Genomic DNA, 20558 nt, shown 5'->3' on the forward strand with positions numbered 1-20558 from the left:
AATGAGAAGTCCCCACCAGAAACCATCTACTGAGAAAACTGGCCGGATCCAGTGGTACAGTCAAGCTGAAACCATCCGAACGTCTGCAGTGGCATTATGCTACTCCGCTGAAGAGTACGTGTCCTGTTTGGTATAAATCAACACATGCCAAAAAGGTGGATATTGCCGTAAACAACACTTGCAGAGCCGGCCGGGGTGGCCGAGCGAGTCTAGGCGCTACAGTCTGGAGCCGCGCGACCGCCACGGTCGCAGGTTCGAATCCTGCCTCGTGCATGGGTGCGTGTGATGTCCTTAGGTTTGTTAGGTTTAAGTAGTTCTAAGTTCTAGGGGACTGATGACCTCAGAAGTTCAAATCCCATAGTGCTCAGAGCCATTTTGACACGTGCAGAATTAGAACAGGCTGCGTGAGGTTAACTTCGAATGGCTCTACTATCTTGCAGGAATTGCACCACCTCTTGTTCGAAGAGAAATAGAAGCAAACAGGGACAGAACTAAACTGGAGCAGGAAAAAACGCGTCCCATGCATGGGCAACAACCCCATCCACAATGACTAAGACCAGGGAAAAGTTTCCTCAGAACATTGAAGAAATTAGCAACCACTGATGAAGAAGGCAGGCTGTAACTGTGGATGGCTAAGACGTCTCACCCTTCTGATTGGTAAATATTTTCAGGATCTTTACCCCTGGTCACGGTGAGAATTGGCCAATCTGGAAGGCCTTGAATAGACTGAGGTCAGGAGAGGCGCATCACGGGTTAACCTGGCAAAATGGGGATACACTGAAGAAAACAAAACCCAGTGGGTCTGCGAGGAAGAACAGACTCTTCAGCATATGCTCCAGTATCGACTGTGCGCAGAAGATGACCTTCACCAGCCAACGGAAAATGCAGTGGAAGTGGCCAAATTTTGGTAAAAGATTATATAAACTACGTTGATATGTCAACAATTGCATAAATTGTGTTTTATGTATGTTTCTAACACGAGAATAATAATATTTCATGTTTACTTTGTATGGGATCACATTTTTAGGTGGGGCTATCGAATTATTAACGATTTATTGGTTGATGCTGGGTAGTCTCATACTAACATTTCTGTACAGGTGCACGCTTTGTGGATAACATCGCACTGGCTCTGACAGGGGGAGAACGAGGGCCTCTGTGATCTGCCGAGGACTGGAGGCAGGCCAGCTTTTATAGCTCTGAAAAGAATCGGACGACGGGGGCGTTAACTGCCTAGAACTGCCGCCCCTTCCAGAAGCCGGTGGAACGGGCTCCTCTAGGCAGCCGTGCCCTGCTATGAAAGAGTCGGGGATGAGGCGATGCTGAAAGCTTAAGATCGTAGAGACAGCAGCTTACATGCACAACGAACAGCCTTTTTAGCACGGAGGTACGTGCGAGAAACGCCTGCTGCACACGCGAGCTAATTGGTTGGAGAAGTTCTAACGCCAGACGCCAAGGAGAATTCCTGACACAAGGCAGTGCAACGAATCTGGTTGGCTGAATTTGTAGTAGGAGTAGAAGCTAAAATTCGTTCTAGAATTTTCTACCGAATTGAGCAGAAGGAGGTTGGCTGCCAGCTTCAAGACTCGTAGAGTGAAGGGTATACCGTTCGTAACGGTTGCAATGGTTGGTTGCATAGACCGTGCATGCTAACGAGGCAGGTTTTCTCTAAACAAGGCACGGCGCGGCGATAACACACTCTGGCGGGTATCGAGAGGACACACATCGCTGGACAGCGTTGCGAGACAAATAAACCAATCTGTGCTTCTTTGTGGAGACTAATGCACTTCAAGGTGCTTCTTTACGACCGCACATTTGAGTCAAATTTCTGCCCCTGGCTTATGAGCCAGCAGAACCCTTCATTCGCGTCCATCGTTGTCCTGGAGTAGTTTCGACCCTAGGAGTTGGCGGATGCCATTTGACGTCCTCTGCGTGGACAGAATTTACAGCTACGGGACGCACTTCATCTGGACGACGACTGGCTGCAGTGCGCAGATTGGTGGTGGTGGTGGTGATTAGTGTTTAACGTCCCGTCGACAACGAGGTCATTAGAGACGGAGCGCAAGCTCGGGTTAGGGAAGGATTGGGAAGGAAATAGGCCGTGCCCTTTCAAAGGAACCATCCCGTTATTTCCCTGAAACGATTTAGGGAAATCACGGAAAACCTAAATCAGGATGGCCGGAGACGGGATTGAACCGTCGTCCTCCCGAATGCGAGTCCAGTGTGCTAACCACTGCGCCACCTCGCTCGGCGCAGATTGGCACTGCAGAACTGCCCTTCCCGGCACTGAATTTGGTGATATGCGCACCAGATGGGAATCTTTAACAGTAAATGTGTTAAGTTCCATTGATTTGATCGCAGGGCTCTTTGCTGTCAGTGCCATTCGGGGTGGAAGTTTTAATAACTTCGATGCTAATCAGTGTCAACCATTTAGTGTTACCATTGAATAAACAGGGGCGCGATTTCGATTTAAGTTACAGATGTTTTGTCGATCTCAAAATGTTCACGTGTGTGTGAAATCTTATGGGACTTAACTGCTAAGGTCATCAGTCCCTAAGCTTACACACTATTTAACCTAAATTATCCTAAGGACAAACACACACACCCATGCCCGAGGGAGGACTCGAACCTCCCCCGGGACCAGCCGCACAGTCCATGACTGCAGCGCTATAGACCCCTCGGCTAATCCCGCTCGGCTGTCGATCTCAAATTTAGATCAATGAATAAGAATTAACATTCTAAGCCAACACTTGTTAAGTTTTCATGGTTCACCCTGAGTTCTGCTTTTACAATAAATATTGGATTGGATACCAATTACCCATCCTGATTCAATTAGAGTAGAGTATCATCACAACTTGAGGAACTAATTCACATTTTATCATGAGTTCCAGGTTGTCAGTGACAGGGCTAGTTTAATTTACTTTTAGGTGCGAACACTCCACTGTGAACAGAACACTGACAGCCATCACATATACACACACTGTATGCTACCAATACATCACTTTCCACTGTGGGGTAGCACTGGAGGTTCGTGAATTACTTTGAAACAATAAGGCATTGTGTATAAACAAAAAGGTAAGGTATTCAATGTTCTGAATCTAGAGAGTGGTGTATTTATTACAAATATATTATGGGGACAGAGTAATACACAGGTCCATTAAAAGCAAACACAAACATAAAAACCAACAATGGTGGCGACAATCTCTGGGAGGGAGGTGCTTGGTCTTTAGGGCTGAAAGGTGCAAGTAGTAATGTGTAGCTAAAATACCTGTAGCATTCAGTGACAGTAGTGCTGTAAAGCAGATTTAGGAAACAAATGGTCTGAACCATCGACTGTGAATCGACAGTAATTAGTAACTGTTGTAACACAGTGACAGTTGGAGGTGTGAACGTGCTGTGGAATGGAGACGAAAAGTACCATACTCATCTGTAGGAGCCAACTCTGGTATTCATGGGCAGTGCGGTGGTACAGTAAGTACATGGAGTCACTCTTGGTTATATATGGGTTGTTGGACACATATATATTGGAGTCTCTCATAAGACCAAACGGCTATGGAGAGGAGGATTCCGTGCAGTTGAAGTATGGCTCACTGGCTCACGTACATCTAGCAGTGGATGACAGTGGCAATGGGTAGAGGAATCGGTGCTTATGGAATGTGGTATGGAGGAATTGGAGCAAAGCTAGTAGACTTGTAGATGTTAGCATGGTGGTGATGCATTGTAGGACAAAGTATTAAATGAAACCGAAGTGCAGTCAGCATACCTGTAGCAGTCACTAACTGTGGCGATGAGTATGGTATGGAGGAGTTTGTAGAGCTGAAGCACACTGGACACATCTAGATTAGTCAAACGTTTTGGTAATGAGCTACAGGGTGTAATACACGGCGTTGAAGCACAGTGAGAATGCCTGTAGCAGTCAGCCATTGTGGTGGCGGCGGGTTACAGAATGGAATATTATGTGAAGATGAGGTTCAGTGGATATATATAGACATGTAGCGATGGGTTAGGATATGGAGGATTATGTGGAGATGAAGTGTAGTGAAAATACCTCGACAAGTCAGACACCATGGCGACAGGTTATGAGATGGAGGAGTATGTGTAGTTGAAGTAGGTGAATATTGTGTAGGAGTTAACCATGGTGGCGATGGGCTCTAGGATGGAGGGGTATGTGGAGTTGAAGCTCAGTGAGCAAACCTATTGTAATGAGCCTTAGTGGCAATGGGCTACAGGATGTATCAGGACGTGGAGTTAAGCACAGCGAGCATGTATGTAATAGTCAGCGATTGTGGTGATGGCCTGCAGGATAGCTGGTTGAAGGAGGTGATTATACCGAAAGAACTCAGCCACAGCGACAAAAAATTGGTCTAATGGCTCTGAGTACTATGGGACTTAACATCTGAGGTCATCAGTCTCATAGAACTCAGAACTACTTAAACCTATCTAACCTAAGGACATCACACACATCCATTCCCGAGGCAGTATTCGAACCTGCGACCGTAGCGGTCGTGCGGTTCCAGACTGAAGCGCCTAGAACCGCTCGGCCACAGCGGCGGGTTCCACAGTGGCAATGTGCTGTAATGTGGTGGGGTACATAGAGTTGATGCTCTGTGAGCATACCCTAGCAGTCAGCAATAGTGACGATGGGTAACAGTATGGAGATATACATGGAGTTAAAGCAGAGTGAGCATACCTGCAGGAGTGAACCATGGAGGCGATGAGTTGTGATATAGGAGGAGTACATGGAGTTGAAGCACAGTGGGCCTACCTGTAGGAGTCAGCCATGGTGGCGATGGGCTGCGGGATGGAGGAGTACATGGAGTTGAAGCCGGAGTTGAGCGGTAGGCGGCCCGCGGGCGCGGTGGGCGCCCCCGCCTGCTCGACGGCGCGTCGCTGGTTGCGCAGCTTCTCCTCTCGCCTCCACTTGGCGCGCCGGTTCGAGAACCACACCTGTGACAGACACACAAAGCCTCTTACTGCTACCAGTTCAATTAAGACTACTATCTGAAACTACGAGCAGGCAATCGGTTCTCATGCGACAGCATGCGCTACCTAATATGTTCCAACACACCGTGCTCAAAAACAGAATTGTTTGGGTTGCTCGGGTGTTATTGGTGGGTCAAGTGTTTAGGGTAGCCACTAAACTATGGACCATTTGTACATCCAACAGAAGAATCTTCATGTAACTATCTTAAAGCACAGGGCAAAAGTTTGAATATTATAGACTTCCTCCAGCTTAGGCAAATGGAGCAAATCGGTTGGTATTTTTTGCATTTGATGAGGTCTACGATGCGCCTTAAGGGTCTTATGGAGGCACCATTTACTTCATGGTCAGTCTCTGCGGAAATCTGGAAAACATGTTTTTTGGGTAACAAAACCGAGCCGCGGATTCCAAGACGGCTACGCACAACAAATGGCTGAAATTTTTATGATATATTCCTGCGATTCCGATCTCGAATAACACTGAACATTTTTTGATATCTTTATCCATTTCCGAGATGTTGCCCTACTTGTACACGTAAAACCGAGCGAGGTCGCACAGTGGTTAGCACACTGGACTCCCATTCCGGAGGAGGACGGTTCGAACCCGCGTCCGGTCATCCTGATTTAGGTTTTCCGTGATTTCCCTAAATCGCTTCAGGCAAATGCCGGGATGCTTCCTTTGAAAGGGCACGGCCGATTTCTCTCCCCGTCCTTCCCTTATCCGAGCTTGTGCTTCGTCTGTAATGACTTCGTTGTCGACGGGACGTTAAACACTAATCCTTCCCAACCCCCTTGTACACGTAAAAATATTCAGGTCAAGTATGATGTGAGGAGAAATATAAAAAATAAATAACCTCAGCAAATTGCTCACAATTTAACGGTATATTCTTTAGATACTTATCTAGAAGTACCTTCTTCCAGATTTCAAAAATCATTATCCGTTATCGAGAAACACCCCAAAAACCTGGTTTTCGGTCACTTGCTTATGGTAATGAGAAGTGAAGTGCATGTTACAAACAGGGCGAATATGATAGCATGTCAAAAACTTTGGGAAATTATTTCAATGTGCTCAGAAAGGTAGAATGAGGTAGCTGGTACCCCAAGTTTCAGTCAGTCTTTTAATAAATAGGAGCATATTCGCCTTTTTTGTGCGCCGATGGGAGCATTTTCCGCTGGTGTAAACACTGAACGTCTTTAATGTGCGCGTGGTACCATGTTTCACGATGAGAACCAGCTGGAACTATTAGATAATGATACATTTTTATATTGTCACATGCTCTGCGGACTCATGAAAGATGGGACAAAAATTACGTGGTGCTAGAAGCGCCATAAGCTTTGCAAACATACAGGCTACAAACAGATATGTGAGCTCTAATCAGTTTGTTCCGTTACAGGGCGCAAAACTGGCCCCGTCTGTGTAGACCAGTATCGAAGTGTGTATATGCTTGGAGGTGTTACTTAGGACTGGCAGTTCATGAATCGTACCACGATGCGTCTCAGGACCACTATAGCGGTTTTATAAATGAAGTGATGGCTGATGTGGTCGGCATATTTCGACTCTAACCGTCTAGCAAGTGTTTACAGGGCGACAATTATTGAACTAAATGAAAAAAAACAACGTAAATTAGTTACAAACTACGGCGTGGACACACTTTATTCAACATGTAAACGTCACTGCAGGTGTTCAGATTTAGGTTATGACATGTTAGATACGCTTTCCATCATTGACGATGATGTGGCGCAGACGAACAGCGAAATTCTGCATGAGCCACTGAAATGTCGGAACATCGATGCTGTCGTAAACCTTCTGAATGGCTGTTTTCAGCTCTGCAATGAATTTGGGGTTAATTCTGTACACCTTTTCGTTAATACAGCACCACGAAAAGGAGTCGCATATATTCAGATCCGTAGAATATGGCGGCCAATCGAGGCCCATGCCAGTGGCCTCTGGGTACCACAGAGCCACAATGTGGTCCCCAAAGTGCTTCTCCAGGACATCCACTCTCCCACTTCGAAGGGGTCGAGCTCCATCTTCCATGAACCACATCTTGGCGAAATCAGGGTCACTTTGAACAATGGGGACCTTCACGTACCATTCGGTAGTCACCGTGCCATCAAGGAATATCGCACCGATTATTAAGTGACTAGACATTGTACACCACACCGTCAACCGTTGAGGGTGAAGACACTTCTCCATCGCGAAATGCGGATTCCCAGTCCCCCAAATGCACCAATTTTGCTTATTGACAAACCCATTCAAATGAAGGTGGGCTTCGTCCCTAAACCAAACCATACAGCGCATACTAATTCCCATTAGGCCCCGCGGCTAAACGTGCAGTTTGAACATCCTAACGCAAACCGTTCAAAAGTTATAACGATTTTATTTCATATAGTTCAATAAATGTCATCCTGTAAATGCAACGTACTACACTACGAAATAGCGTATTGTAAAAGCTGAACTGTCAGGTAAGAATTGTGCAGACGTAGCTAGCGTGATGTGGTTTGTTAATGTGAATGACGCTGAAGGACATAAACATGTAACACCTCTCCGTTGTAGAGCTCCTTGGAACTGAAGTTCGGAAAATTAAACCAGCTCATCCAGACAGCTTGAGAGTTCAAGAATGGGTGATTTACCAATTGTTTTATCGTCTGTTCCAGACGATATTAGAACTGATACCGTGCAGACATCAAGTGTGGTTAGGTTACATCGAAAGCATCTCCTGATACCACTAACGTAAATGGGCTTTGAAGCGGAAGGCGACGAGTCCGGAATGGAAAGAAGTGTTGACGAAACATGCGAAAGGGGAAGAGGGGAAAAAACCCTAAGCTTGATTCATGCTGTTATCTGAAATTTGAGCTTCATAATCAACAATACTTATATAATTCATTTCCTAGTTTAGCGAATTTCGACCAGCACTCAGACAGCACATTTTTTTATGTGATATGTGTTTTCCTAAGTCGTGCTCGTATGTACCTGCCACAGTGGATTCTCGCCGTGAAAACGCCTTTCACAATGAAGAGCGATTATAATTTAAGGGGTGCAAAGTATTCTTTACAAACTCATTAAAAATATCGGATGGATAGAGGGCTACACTTTCATATTTTCCAGTGAATTCACTCTTGCTTCTACCTTCTCTGTGAGTAAAATGGTTCAAATGGCTCTGAGCACTATGGGACTCAACTGCTGTGGTCATAAGTCCCCTAGAACTTAGAACTACTTAAACCTAACTAACCCAAGGACAGCACACAACACCCAGCCATCACGAGGCAGAGAAAATCCCTGACCCCGCCGGGAATCGAACCCGGGAACCCGGGCGTGGGAAGCGAGAACGCTACCGCACGACCACGAGATGCGGGCCTTCTCTATGAGTAGTTTTATGTAATGGTTTCATTTTAAGTCGCTCTGTAGGCATACTCCTAGATAATTATCGACTGGTTTTCACCAGTTCCAGTAATTGTCTGAGAATCATCTAATAAAAAGTCCCTTTCAGACTATTTATGCTACATACTTTGCGTTTACTTTTGTTTTAGTGGACCCAAATCTAGTACCCCCACCCGAGCAAAAGCCGGCATAAACTGGGAGCTCATCAACTAGTAAGGACCTCATCTCTTGCCGTCACTTTCTCTGCAGTAGAATAAGCAAGCACCACGTGGTACATTTTGGCCCATTCTAAGAGGATGGATACAGGCGTTAACGAACTTTTCTAAATGGCCATCATGTCTCTGAACCACAAACTCTTCAAAACAGAATGTCCTATACAGCCCTCTTGGCGTACAATCAGTAAGCAAGTACAGAGTCCATAAAGGATAGGGAGAAGTAACGGTTCCGAAATGGAAGTGAATGGGAACATGAATCAAAGCATCATAAAGTTGCAGTTGTTCGTTTAAGACGAGGCCCTCGTTAGCGAAAGTACGTCTAAAGATGTCAAGCACTTCTAAGACATCAAGTTAGTACCCTTTCTTCTCTCTATGCAGAGTCTTCATTTCACCACGAATATTTACAATTTTGACGTCTTGTAATTTATGAAAGTACCAGTTTTTATTCCACGTTCTCCATTTCACAGTTTGGTAAAGTGTTAATCATTTTAGGCTTTTATTTTATGGTTCGTTTAAGCATTATAGGCGACTTCCTTCTGAAGGAAATACCCTTAGCGGTATAAAATGGTTCAAATGGCTCTGAGCACTATGGGACTTAACTTATGAGATCATCAGTCCCCTAGAACTTAGAACTACTTAAACCTAACTAACCTAAGGACATCACACACATCCATGCCCGAGGCAAGATTCGAACCTGCGACCGTAGCGGTCGCTTAGCGGTATAGAAACCGGGTCAAGATTCCTACATTAAACTTACGCTAAACGGTGCGGTGTATGCTTTATATATTGAAAATTTATTTACAATTGCTGCTGTCAGCCATGTTCGAAATTGTGATAATCGCCATTATCATTACAGAGCAGATGGTGTAGTCTACGGTGGCAGACAGGGAAGCTTCACGAAACGCACAGCGTATTAGGCGGTACTGTATCTCCTGCAGACTGGTATCTGCAACCAGAGAGCTTTGCGAGTGTATTCTTTTGCGTTCTTTGTCTCCAAAAACGTAAATGGTTTCTGGCCGATTGCTCAGCCTTCTGGTGGCCGGATCGCTGCGCGCTGTAATCAATATCGGCAAAGTTTGGCAAACAACGTCGACGCTGCTCCCTCTCCCCTTTCTGTACAGCTGCGCGAAAAACAAACAGAAATCACGGCGGCCGAAAAACCGCGAAGCAAATGCAGCGAGAGCGCTCCGGCATTGTTCGGGCGCGTCGAGAAAGGACTCGCGTGCACGCATTAGTCTCGTTGGCGGCTTCCTTTTGTGTGTTGAGTCCCGCCCCTCACTTGCTGTGGGTGTCAGTTCCCTCCCCCCCCCCCCCCCCACTTTCCCACCCCGCTAACGTGTCGGCGCGCGTGCGTGCACAACAGAGAGCTCTGCTCCTGGCGGAGGTCGCAAAATTGCCGCTGAGGTTTGCGAAGCGCCAGAACAAAAGATATGTGCGAGGAAATTGAGTCCCGCCATGCAAACCAAACAGCGACACGTGTTGATAGGCATCGCCGTGATTCTGGCGCCTCGCGCACATCTCCCATTCACAGTGGCTCGCGCCCGCCACTGGAAAACACAATTGATTTATAGACAGCTCTGTGACGGAAACGAACAGAAAAGGCCGTCGCGGTGCCGGACTGAGAGCGGAGAGGGGAAAAAGCGGGGGGAGGTTATGAGCAACTCTGGCGGTTTGCGTGTGGCTCCGGGCGACGCTCCACGTAATGCTATGCATGAGCTGCCGCTTTATCCATTAGCCGCCCGTACAGGTGGCCCGGCATATGCGTGTTCGACGACCGGAGCCAATCTCGCAGCGCCGATAACCTTATCGCCGTGTCCTACGTTCGCCGTCGCGCTGTTTTCGGAGCCACCGTATCACCACCGCACCATCTTATTCGGCGAAATTCATTTGTATACGTGATTCCATCATCGCGTAACTGAAATCCGCTTTTCAGCTGTTACTGCGTGCAGGTTTGATCAGAGTGCCTATCACATTTATTTTTGTTATAAAACACAGTGTTTCAGAAAGATTCGCCGGACATCACAAGATTATAATACCTACATGAGTGAAGATATAAACTTGGGTGGGTTTTTATTTAAGATTATTTTGCTTTCCAAAGACTAAGCCTCTGCAGCCACTGCTTCCCTCTTCAGCAGTCTTGTTCAATTCGGCCGTTCCTACGATCCTGGCTTCAAAATTCTTTTTTAGAAAAGCATCATGTATAGTTAAGTGCCCATAGAGTTTTGCTTTGCGTTATGGTATGCGTTATGCGTATGGTACATTTCTTAACCGGACACGGACCTTATCCCACGCACTTAAACCGCGTGAGTGTGAGGCAGACACCTACATGCACATGCGGGGAAGAAGGTTCCCCAGAACACACTGTCTTTTTCCGCAGGCAATACGCGAACAATAGACATACACTACACTTAGACTACACAGATAACATATATATATATATATATATATATATATATATATATATATATATATATATATATATATATATAGCAAAAAGAGACGAACTACAATGGGCACAATTAAACGGAATGACAAACAGTATTTCAAAAACAACACATGAAGACTACATGCGGACACGACATTACAGACATGCCTATGTGCAGCGTAACAACAATCTCCAGAGGGTGGACAGCGATACCCACAGTGACAGCGAAAATAGTGACAATGAGGAGGAACAGGTGGAGGAAGCTGAGATATGACAGTAAATAAGCATAAGGTTCTGGCGATCCAGCCAAGAAATCACCAAATGCTGTACATGGATGGGCACCTAGAGTAGTTAATACATAGGGTTAGTAATAAATAGGATAAGCAACATTATTTCTCTACTAATAACTATTTGTGTGTGTGTGTGTGACTGGCGGTCAACGGCTTGAAGAAACCATTCCGAGGTATTAACCGTCAGTCACATTCGGTGATGGTACTAACAAATCTCTCCTCTATCCTATCTTCTTTTTATATTCTTCTTAAAAAAACAACAAAATTTTATTTATATTTCAACCTTAAATTATTGTTATTTTGAAAAGCACCATTCTTTGTAAATGTTGTAGATAAAGCAAAAGAAAAGAAAACTGTAAAAAGATGAAAAACGAAAATCGTAAGATTTACGACCTGTTTTAAACATCAGGTAATAGGTCTACAATTTGACAATAAATAAATAAATTTTCTTTGCGTTGACCTATAACTTTCAGTAATTATTTTTTTCTCTCCTATTTGTCGTAGAACGAACTCTTTCGTTTTCCTGCCTGTCCAATTAGTCCTTGTAATTCGTCTCCAGAATGACTTTTTACGCGGCTTAGAGGCGAGTTTTCTTCTGCTTTGCTGTCGTCCAGATTTCACACCCGTGTGTCAGGAGATTCTACACAAAGGTCTTTAAAAATCTGTTCTTAGCGTGGAAGTTGTTGTGCTTGTTCAGCGGAAAGTTCTCCTTATTTTGGCGCACACGCTTGGCCAGTGCCATTGTTCTGTTGACTTCCTTAAGACGTTTAACGTTTACCTCTACAATGCTACCGAGGTAGTGAAAGTAGGGTACTTCCTCGAGTCATTCATTGCCTATTTTTATGTCAGTCCTTCCTCCATCTCTTCCTTGTCTATAACCATGTAGTGATACTTGGTGACCTGACTTCCTTCCTGACGCAACCCTCACCCCAGGGCGGCATTGGTTTACCCCACTGTCTGCATCTTCTAGAGTAAAGCACATGTTCAAGTGTGAGATTATTTACTTAATGTTCGCGCTTCGTGTCTCTGAGGTGGGACATGGGAATCAGCCCTGTATTTACCTAGGTGGATGTGGAAAACCACCTAAAACCACATCCAGACTGTCCGACTCACTGAACCTTGTCATTTATCCACCGGGTCCATTCGATGCGGGGCGGCCGCGCATTGTTGTAGAACAAAATAATAGCCACATAATTACCTGTCCTATATATACGAAAAAAATTCCTTCTGCACGGACAATTTTAAGACGTTTCGCGACCTTTGGGAGTCCAGATATCATGCATCCTACTAATTGTTACACACGGAATGAAGGCGACAAATGCTGACCTGTAGTAAGGTGCATATTATTCACTAGTAGCACAAATGGTACCAGCATTATACTCAGTTCTCAGTATTTTGGACGAACAACTTTACGTTTTCGTATATATTCTCATTGATCCTGTTAATATCGACAGGTTCTGCGTTTACTGTCAGTAAAAAACAGGTGATGGCACGTGCCTCATGCTGTGGCAATTCTACAAGCACTTCAGCCATTCTGCGACTGCAGTTGCACCAAGCGTCTGTGTAAATTCCGTGGGACAACAAACAGGCAGTTGTATGAATTGTAACTGGTCCTTTTTTCCTCAGAGTGTGGTATGTAATGAGCTGGCTCCTATGGCATATCAGGATACGGATATTAGGATTTGCCGAAACAAGCCTACTGCTGGGAGGAGGACAAGTTTGGTTAAAATTTCCGAAACTCTCAAAGGATCGGCAACTACGGTTTGGCCGAAAGTGAATAACGGACATCGGCCATTCAGTTGGCCGACATGGGCACTCAGTAATCACCCCCTTCTGAAGCTCCTCTGTAACTCGCAATTTGGAAAATTGCTCTCTGCTGGCAACTGCCGCCGTGAAAGAGCGACTGCATCAGAGGTGTTTCCACGCTTCTGCTTAAACAAACCGGCAGCAAGAGCTTTCAGTCTTGATGAGGGCTCCACGACCCTCTCCCAAACGGTTCGGAGGTGCCACTTGGAGCTCAGCCTCACTGAACGGCCTGCTACGTACGATAGGATACTGTCGATTTTACTCGCACAGCTGTTCACCGTAAAACTCTTGCCTTTCATCTGCTTTCTACAACTGTATTTCGCAATTCACCTACGGCGTGTGTGCTTTCCATTTACTCTCTTACGACTCCTACTCCAACAGCGAGTCACATCTACGAGCATACCGCTAGTGTGCTCAGAACGCTTTTCGTGGAATACTGATATTTTGACAACGTTGAGTTCTAGGCGCTACAGTCTGGAACCGCGAGACCGCTACGGTCGCAGGTTCGAATCCTGCCTCGGGCATGGATGTGTGTGATGTCCTTAGGTTAGTTAGGTTTAAGTAGTTCTAAGTTCTAGGGGACTGATGACCCCAGCAGTTGAGTCCCATTGTGCTCAGAGCCATTTGAACCATTTGACAACGTTGAGGAGCGCGTATAGGATACACTGTTCTTCGACACAACATAACTTGGCCCTATCGGTCTTGTAAAGAATGCAAATATTATAGTTTTGCCATCCGTTTATAAGCATTTCACCAGCGATTTGGGCTTTGGAGCACAGTGTAGCAATGCTTGGTTGTTGAACATCACCTATACTGAAGGACCGTTTCCGGGTACCTAGTTGGGTGCGCCGACGGAGGAATGAGTCATTAAACCAGCAATGTGTGGAGGCGATTCTGCCATGCTTCGTGGTTGTTTTTCGTACTAAAATGGTTCAAATGGCTCTGAGCACTATGGGACTTAACATCTGAGGTCATCAGCCCGCTAGAACTTAGAACTACTTAAACCTAACTAACCTAAGGACATCACACACATCCATGCCCGTGACAGGATTCGAACTGCGACCGCAGCAGCAGCACGGTTCCGGACCGAAGCACCTAGAACTGCTCGGCCACATAAGCCGGCGACGTTTATCGAATTCCTTTTAGCACTCATTTGGATGACCTCGCACTTTTTATTATTTAGGGTCAATTGCAAATATTCGCACCATCCATATATCGTATCTAAATAGTTTTGCAATTGGTTGTGATCCTCTGATTACTTTACTAGACGATAAACGACAGCATCATCTGCAAACAACCTAAGACAGTTGCCCAGATTGTCTCGTAAATCGTTTAAATAGATAATAGCAGAGAACACTACCTTGGGGAACGCCAGAAATCACTTCAGTTTTACTCGATGACTTTCCGTCAATTACCACGAAGTAAGACCTCTGTAGCAGGAAATCACGAATCCAGTCGCATAACTGTGACTACATCCCATAAGCACGCAATCTGATTACAAGCCGCTTTTCAGGGACGGTGTCAAAAGCGTTCTGGAAATCTGAAAATACGGAATCAATTTGAATTCCTTTGCGATAGTACTGAACACATCGTGTGAGCAAAGAGTTAGTTGTGTTTCACTAGAATGTTGTTTTCTAAGTCCGTGTTGACGATGTGTCGATAGACGTTCTCTTCGGGGTAATTCTTAATGTTCGCCGCAGTGGTTAACATCGTGGTCAAAGGCGTCTTGCCACGGTTCGCGCGACTTCCCCCGTCGGAGGTTCGAGTCCTCCCTCGGGCATAGGTGTGTGTTGTCCTTAGTGTAAGTTAGTTTCAGTTACATTAAGTAGTGTGTAAGCCTAGGGACTGATGACCCCAGCAGTTTGGTCCCATAGGAATTTACCACAAGTTTCCATAATGTTCGAACACAATTCTGTTCCAAAACTCTGTTGCAGGTCGACGTTAATGATATGGGCCTATAATTTAGTGGATTACTCTTATTGCCTTTCTTGAATATTGGTGTGACCTGTGCAACTTTCTAGTGTTTGGGAACGTATTTTTCGTCGAGCAAGTGGTTGCATATGTTTGTTAAGCATAGATCTATTGCTTTAGCTGGTAACTCCAAGGTATTCGTGTGTAAAAAGATCTTCCAGCTCGATGCCTTCTTAAGTCACCTTCAATTTTCTTCTTGCGTGTCTGTTTCATAGGTGTAAAGCGCAGACCTTTGCTGTCCCAGTTCTTTGACAAAATGGTTCTTGAACCCGTCACATCGCAACTTGTAGCAGATCCATATTAGGGATAGCAGAAACCGACCAGTAAAACCGATATCGGTATTTTAGTTCTGAATAACCACTATTTTTCGGTGCTTGTTTTGTTTCGGTTAGAACTGATTATTTTAGTTTTTAGTGATAAACGGGTAAAAACCGAAAAATCAGTTAGGCATAGCAACAGCGCTAAATTTGAGGTTTTTAAACAAACCCTTTTTACAAACGGAGTAATTTTTATTTCTGTAATTCCCATTGCTTTGGAATATTGTGTTATAACAGAAAATGCGAGAAACCTGCTAGCTGGTACGCTTATGCATGCCGTGTGCAAGACTTGTCCCATCTGGTCTCTATGGTACGTAAATTCTCTCTGTTGTCTTCAGACATCAGTTGTGGTACAGAATTGCACCATAGTCTGGAAGTATTTTATGAAGCGCGTTATCATTGAAGGCCGGCCGAAGTGGCCGTGCGGTTAAAGGCGCTGCAGTCTGGAACCGCAAGACCGCTACGGTCGCAGGTTCGAATCCTGCCTCGGGCATGGATGTTTGTGATGTCCTTAGGTTAGTTAGGTTTAACTAGTTCTAAGTTCTAGGGGACTAATGACCTCAGCAGTTGAGTCCCATAGTGCTCAGAGCCATTTGAACTATTTTTATCATTGAAGAATAAGGGGAGGAGCCACATCAAACTTACGACATCATATGACGAAAAAAGTTAAAACTTAACAAATCATTCATAGTTAACAACAAAAACAGAACGTAGCTGATCTACTGTCTGTATCTCTTCATAACAAGGAGATAGAGGCTTGTAGCCCTTCAAAACGGACAAATTAACACGAGAAATAGAGTTTTTCAAGCTCAGTTTTCACCCTTTAGCGGTGACTATTCATAATAACGAAACAGTAGTGTCATCCTCGATTAAAACGTGATATTTCAGCACTGGTTTTCGAAAATTAGAGTAAATACGAGGATACTAGTGATTTTTTGTAGTATTCAACAGCTTATCAATTTTCGAGGGAGGCAGCAACCGGTGGAAGAACTAAGTTTTCTTTTATTTACCTATTTAATTTAATATTTTGATTCTATGTGTCTTGAAACGGAGGGAGGCAAAATTTTTCAATCTCTGATTTCTACGTTTATTACAGGAATAAAAACCGAAAATCGGTTACTTCAGAGACCGGTTATATAGAGCGGTTTTAACAATCAGGTTAAACTAGCATTAAAAACACGATATAGAGCGGTTTTAACAATCAGGTTAAACTAGCATTAAAAACACGATATAACCGAAAACCGGTTGTGTCAGCGATAGCCGCCAAACCTACTCCATATTACCATTTACCGAGAACTTTGTTTCGATATTACGTTATATTTATGGCACATGAGGGGTGTAAATTTGACTGAGTACGTGAACACCTGTGCTCCTGTTGCAGAGCAATGTAAAGCCTAACAGGTAGCAATACAGGGTAGTCAAAAAGAACTTTACAATTTTGGAATGATACAGAATTTTACTGAGACAACTTACAGAATCGATGTATCATTTTGTAGCGCGCAGCCTCCAGTTTGATTCACACTGTGTATCAGTACGCGAGTACTCCATTCCGCCACCAGGAGCGCCACGGTAGCGCACACTTTAAAATGGCTACTTCCCTGGTGCGGAGCGTGCTCGCCGTGTGTTTTGGGTAGGCTTGAAAACGTTTTAATTCCACAGATCGACGAAGATGACCGAGATGGGATGGTTTACTACCAGCAAGACGGTGCACCACCTCATTTCGTCACTGAAGTTCGAGATTCCCTCGACAATCACTTCCAAGGTCGGTGGATTGGCCGTGAAGGGCCTGTCACATGGCCACCTCGTTCCCAATTCTTGGCACCACTGGAGTTTCTTCTCTGGGGTTTCATTAATGGCCGTGTGTATATTCCTCCTTACCAAACAATTTAGTCGACCTGAAAAATCGAATCTAGTCTGGCACTGCAAATGTTATGCCCGATTTGTTGCAACAAGTGTTGGAGGATTGATTTATTGAGAAGGGTTATGGGACTACGCGGTATGGGAAGAGACTGAATACCGGTAGGATGTTTGCCGCATCACAAATGGTACACAGCTGGCCATTAAAATTGCTACACCACGAAGATGACGTGCTACAGACGTGAAATTTAACAGACAGGAAGAAGATGCTGTGATACGCAAATGATTAGCTTTTCAGAGCATTCACACAAGGTTGGCGCCGGTGGCGTGCTGACATGAGGAAAGTTTCCAACCGATTTCTCATACACAAACAGCAGTTGACCGGCGTCGCCTGGTGAAACGTTGTTGTGATGCCTCGTGTGAGGAGGAGAAATGAGTACCAGCACGTTTCCGACTTTCATAAAGGGCGGATTGTAGCCAATCGTGATTGCGGTTTATCGTATCGCGACATTGCTACTCGCCTTGATCGAGATCCAATAACTTTTAGCAGAATATGGAATCGGTGGGTTCAGGAGGGTAATACGGAACGCCGTGCTGGATGCGAGCGGCCTCGTATCACTAGCAGTCGAGATGACAGGCATCTTATCTGCATAGCTGTAACGGATCGTGCAGCCACGTCTCGATCCCTGAGTTAGCAGATGGGGACGTTTGCAAGAGAACAACCATCTGCACGAACAGTTCGACGACGTTTACAGCAGCATGGACTGTCAGCTCGGAGACCGTGGCTGCGGTTACCCTTGACGCTGCATCACAGACAGGAGCGCCTGCGATGGTGTACTCAACGACGAACCTGGGTCCACGAATGGCATAACGTCATTTTTTCGGATGAATGCAGGTTCTGTTTACAGCATCATGATGGTCGCATCCGTGTTTGACGACATCGCGGTGAACGCACACTGGAAGCATGTATTCGTCACTGCCATACTGGCGTATCACCCGGCGTGATGGTATGGGGTGCCATTGGTTACACGTCTCGGTCACGTCTTGTACGCATTGACAGCACTTTGAACAGTGGACGCTACATTTCAGATGTGTTACGACCCGTGGGTCCATCTTTCATTCGATGCCTGCGAAACCTACATTTCAGCAGGATAATGCACGACTGTATGTTGCAGGTCCTGTACGGGACTTTCTGGATGCAGAAAATGTTCGACTGCTGCCCAGGCCAGCACATTCTCCAGATCTCTCACCAATTGAAAACGTCTGGTCAGTGGTGGCCGAGCAACTGGCTCGTCACAATACACCAGTCACTACTCTCGATGAAGTGTGGTATCGTGTTGTAGCTGCATGGGGAGCTGTAGTTGTACACGCCATCCAAGCTCTATTTGACTCAATGCCCAGGCGTATCAAGTCCGTTATTAACGGCCAGAGGTGGTTGTTCTGAGTACTGATTTTTCAGGATCTGTGCACCTAAATTGCGTGAAAATGTAATCAAATGTCAGTTCTAGTATAATATATTTGTCCATTGAATACCCGTTTATCATCTGCATTTCTACTTGGTGTAGCAATTTTAATGGCCAGTAGTGCACTCACATCGAACCAAAATGCCACTTGACACTGTTATGTGAAAGCTGAGGCTGTTTGCCACAAAATGAAAAATCTACGGATTTTGTGAGTTATCTCAATAAATATCTGTATCGTACCAAAGCTGTATAGTCCTTTTTGACTCACAACTGTATTTTGGCTTTAGTAAATGGTTTCCCCTCTTCTTTTTTTCTTATCTTTTTGTGTGATCGTTAAACGGCCGGGGGCAGAGAAAATAATGTCAACCACGCAGTGGCAGCGTTCTGTCGCACGTCGGCTGCGGTACGAAGACCTATGGCAGTCGGCGGGACACTAATGAATGACTGCAACAGAAGTCGCAGCTGGAGGTGGTTCGCGACTGCGCGCGCGCTCTGAAAGCGCCCCCTTGGGCTGACGGCGCACTTCAAAGACGCGCGCGCTGCCGGGCCGGGAGTTTATTTCGGTACACAGCCGCGCAGTAAGCCCCGGGCCTGATGGGAGGCGCGCCGCTGAATAACGCTTTGTGTAAACTAGGAAGACAGTGGCGGCAGGCAGGTGAATAGCCGCGTTCTGCCGGGGCTGAGCGGCACTGCGCGGCCGCTTTGCCGCAGCCATCGCAGTCATTATCGATGGCGGCGTCGGCTCTTCCTTTTCAGGAGGCTCTCGGCCCGGCCATTAGTTTAATTTCTGCGCTTTTGCCAGCCGGCGCGGGGCCGCCTGCCTTGTGCGTCCCTGCACGTATCTCTCTCTCTCTCTCGCTCTGTGTGTGTGTGTGTGGGGGGGTGGGGGGGGGGGATGAGTTAGCCGGGCCACGGCAGAGGAAGGGCCGGTGAGCCACCGCAGAACACGAGTGCCCGCAGGGAGTGCCGCGCTGTATTCACATTTAGATACTGGCGCCCACCCGCCAAAGTAGTTGCGCACGATGCTCTTTTCAAAAGTTGGTGAGCGGCGGCCGCCTTTCAGCGTGCTCCCCCGCAGTTTTCCTAGCTGCCCGGCCGCTGCGCCATCTCATTTGATATTTCAGACACCGCGCAAGTAGCGGCGCCGCCTTTGCTCTGGCCGGCGCTTTTGTACCTCCGGCTCACCCTCCCCTTCCCCCCACCCACCTCCCACCCACAGCACATCTCGTCACTTTCAAAGCGACGCTCGAGATCACTCGTCTCACGTAGCGGAACATTTTTACCGCTGAGAAACGTTGTGATATACACACACGCAGCACCAGTGGCGCACAACCTATACAAAGTTCGTTTCTAATATTTTTTTTTTTTGAAAAACAGAAGACCTAAAACACTAAATATATTGTAAATTTTAGAATCGTACCACCTCTCCCATCTCTTTTGTGTGCTGTTTCGTTCATCCAGTTTCATATCCCTCCGCTAATGGCCCCACTCCTCATTCTAAATCTCCTATCATAAATTTCCTTAAATCTGAGAATAAAATAGATTGCAACGTATACGAATTTTAAGTGAGGATATTTTTTTAGTTAATGCAAACATTTAGCACGGCTTGCAGAAAAACTGAAGAGGAAACGAGCGGGAGAGAAACGGACTAGCTGTCTCTCATCATAAATGTCTTTTAATTTCTCATTTTTAGGCCCACCTTCCTGCTTGGAATGTATGTGGCATGTTACATGAAGCAAAAAAGGATGCACTTCTTTGTCAGACTTTGAGATATACACTGTCTAATCAAAAGAATCTCGACACCTCTTAGTGGACAGTTACAGTGAGGTGACAATTGTAATGCGAAAGAGGCATG

At 45.6% G+C, this 20558-nt stretch overlaps 1 protein-coding gene across 1 annotated transcript in view; it reads right to left on the bottom strand.

Annotated features, from left to right (window-relative positions):
* Nucleotides 1-20558, bottom strand: part of LOC126199567 (paired box protein Pax-6) — a 370240-nt gene that overhangs the window by 31132 nt on the left and 318550 nt on the right. Inside the window, exon 7 of the mRNA XM_049936489.1 lies at nt 4763-4944. Coding sequence (XP_049792446.1) covers nt 4763-4944 — 182 coding nt within the window. The remainder of the gene's footprint in view (nt 1-4762; nt 4945-20558) is intronic.

Source organism: Schistocerca nitens, chromosome 8, assembly GCF_023898315.1.
Source record: "Schistocerca nitens isolate TAMUIC-IGC-003100 chromosome 8, iqSchNite1.1, whole genome shotgun sequence".
Taxonomy (NCBI): domain Eukaryota; kingdom Metazoa; phylum Arthropoda; class Insecta; order Orthoptera; family Acrididae; genus Schistocerca; species Schistocerca nitens.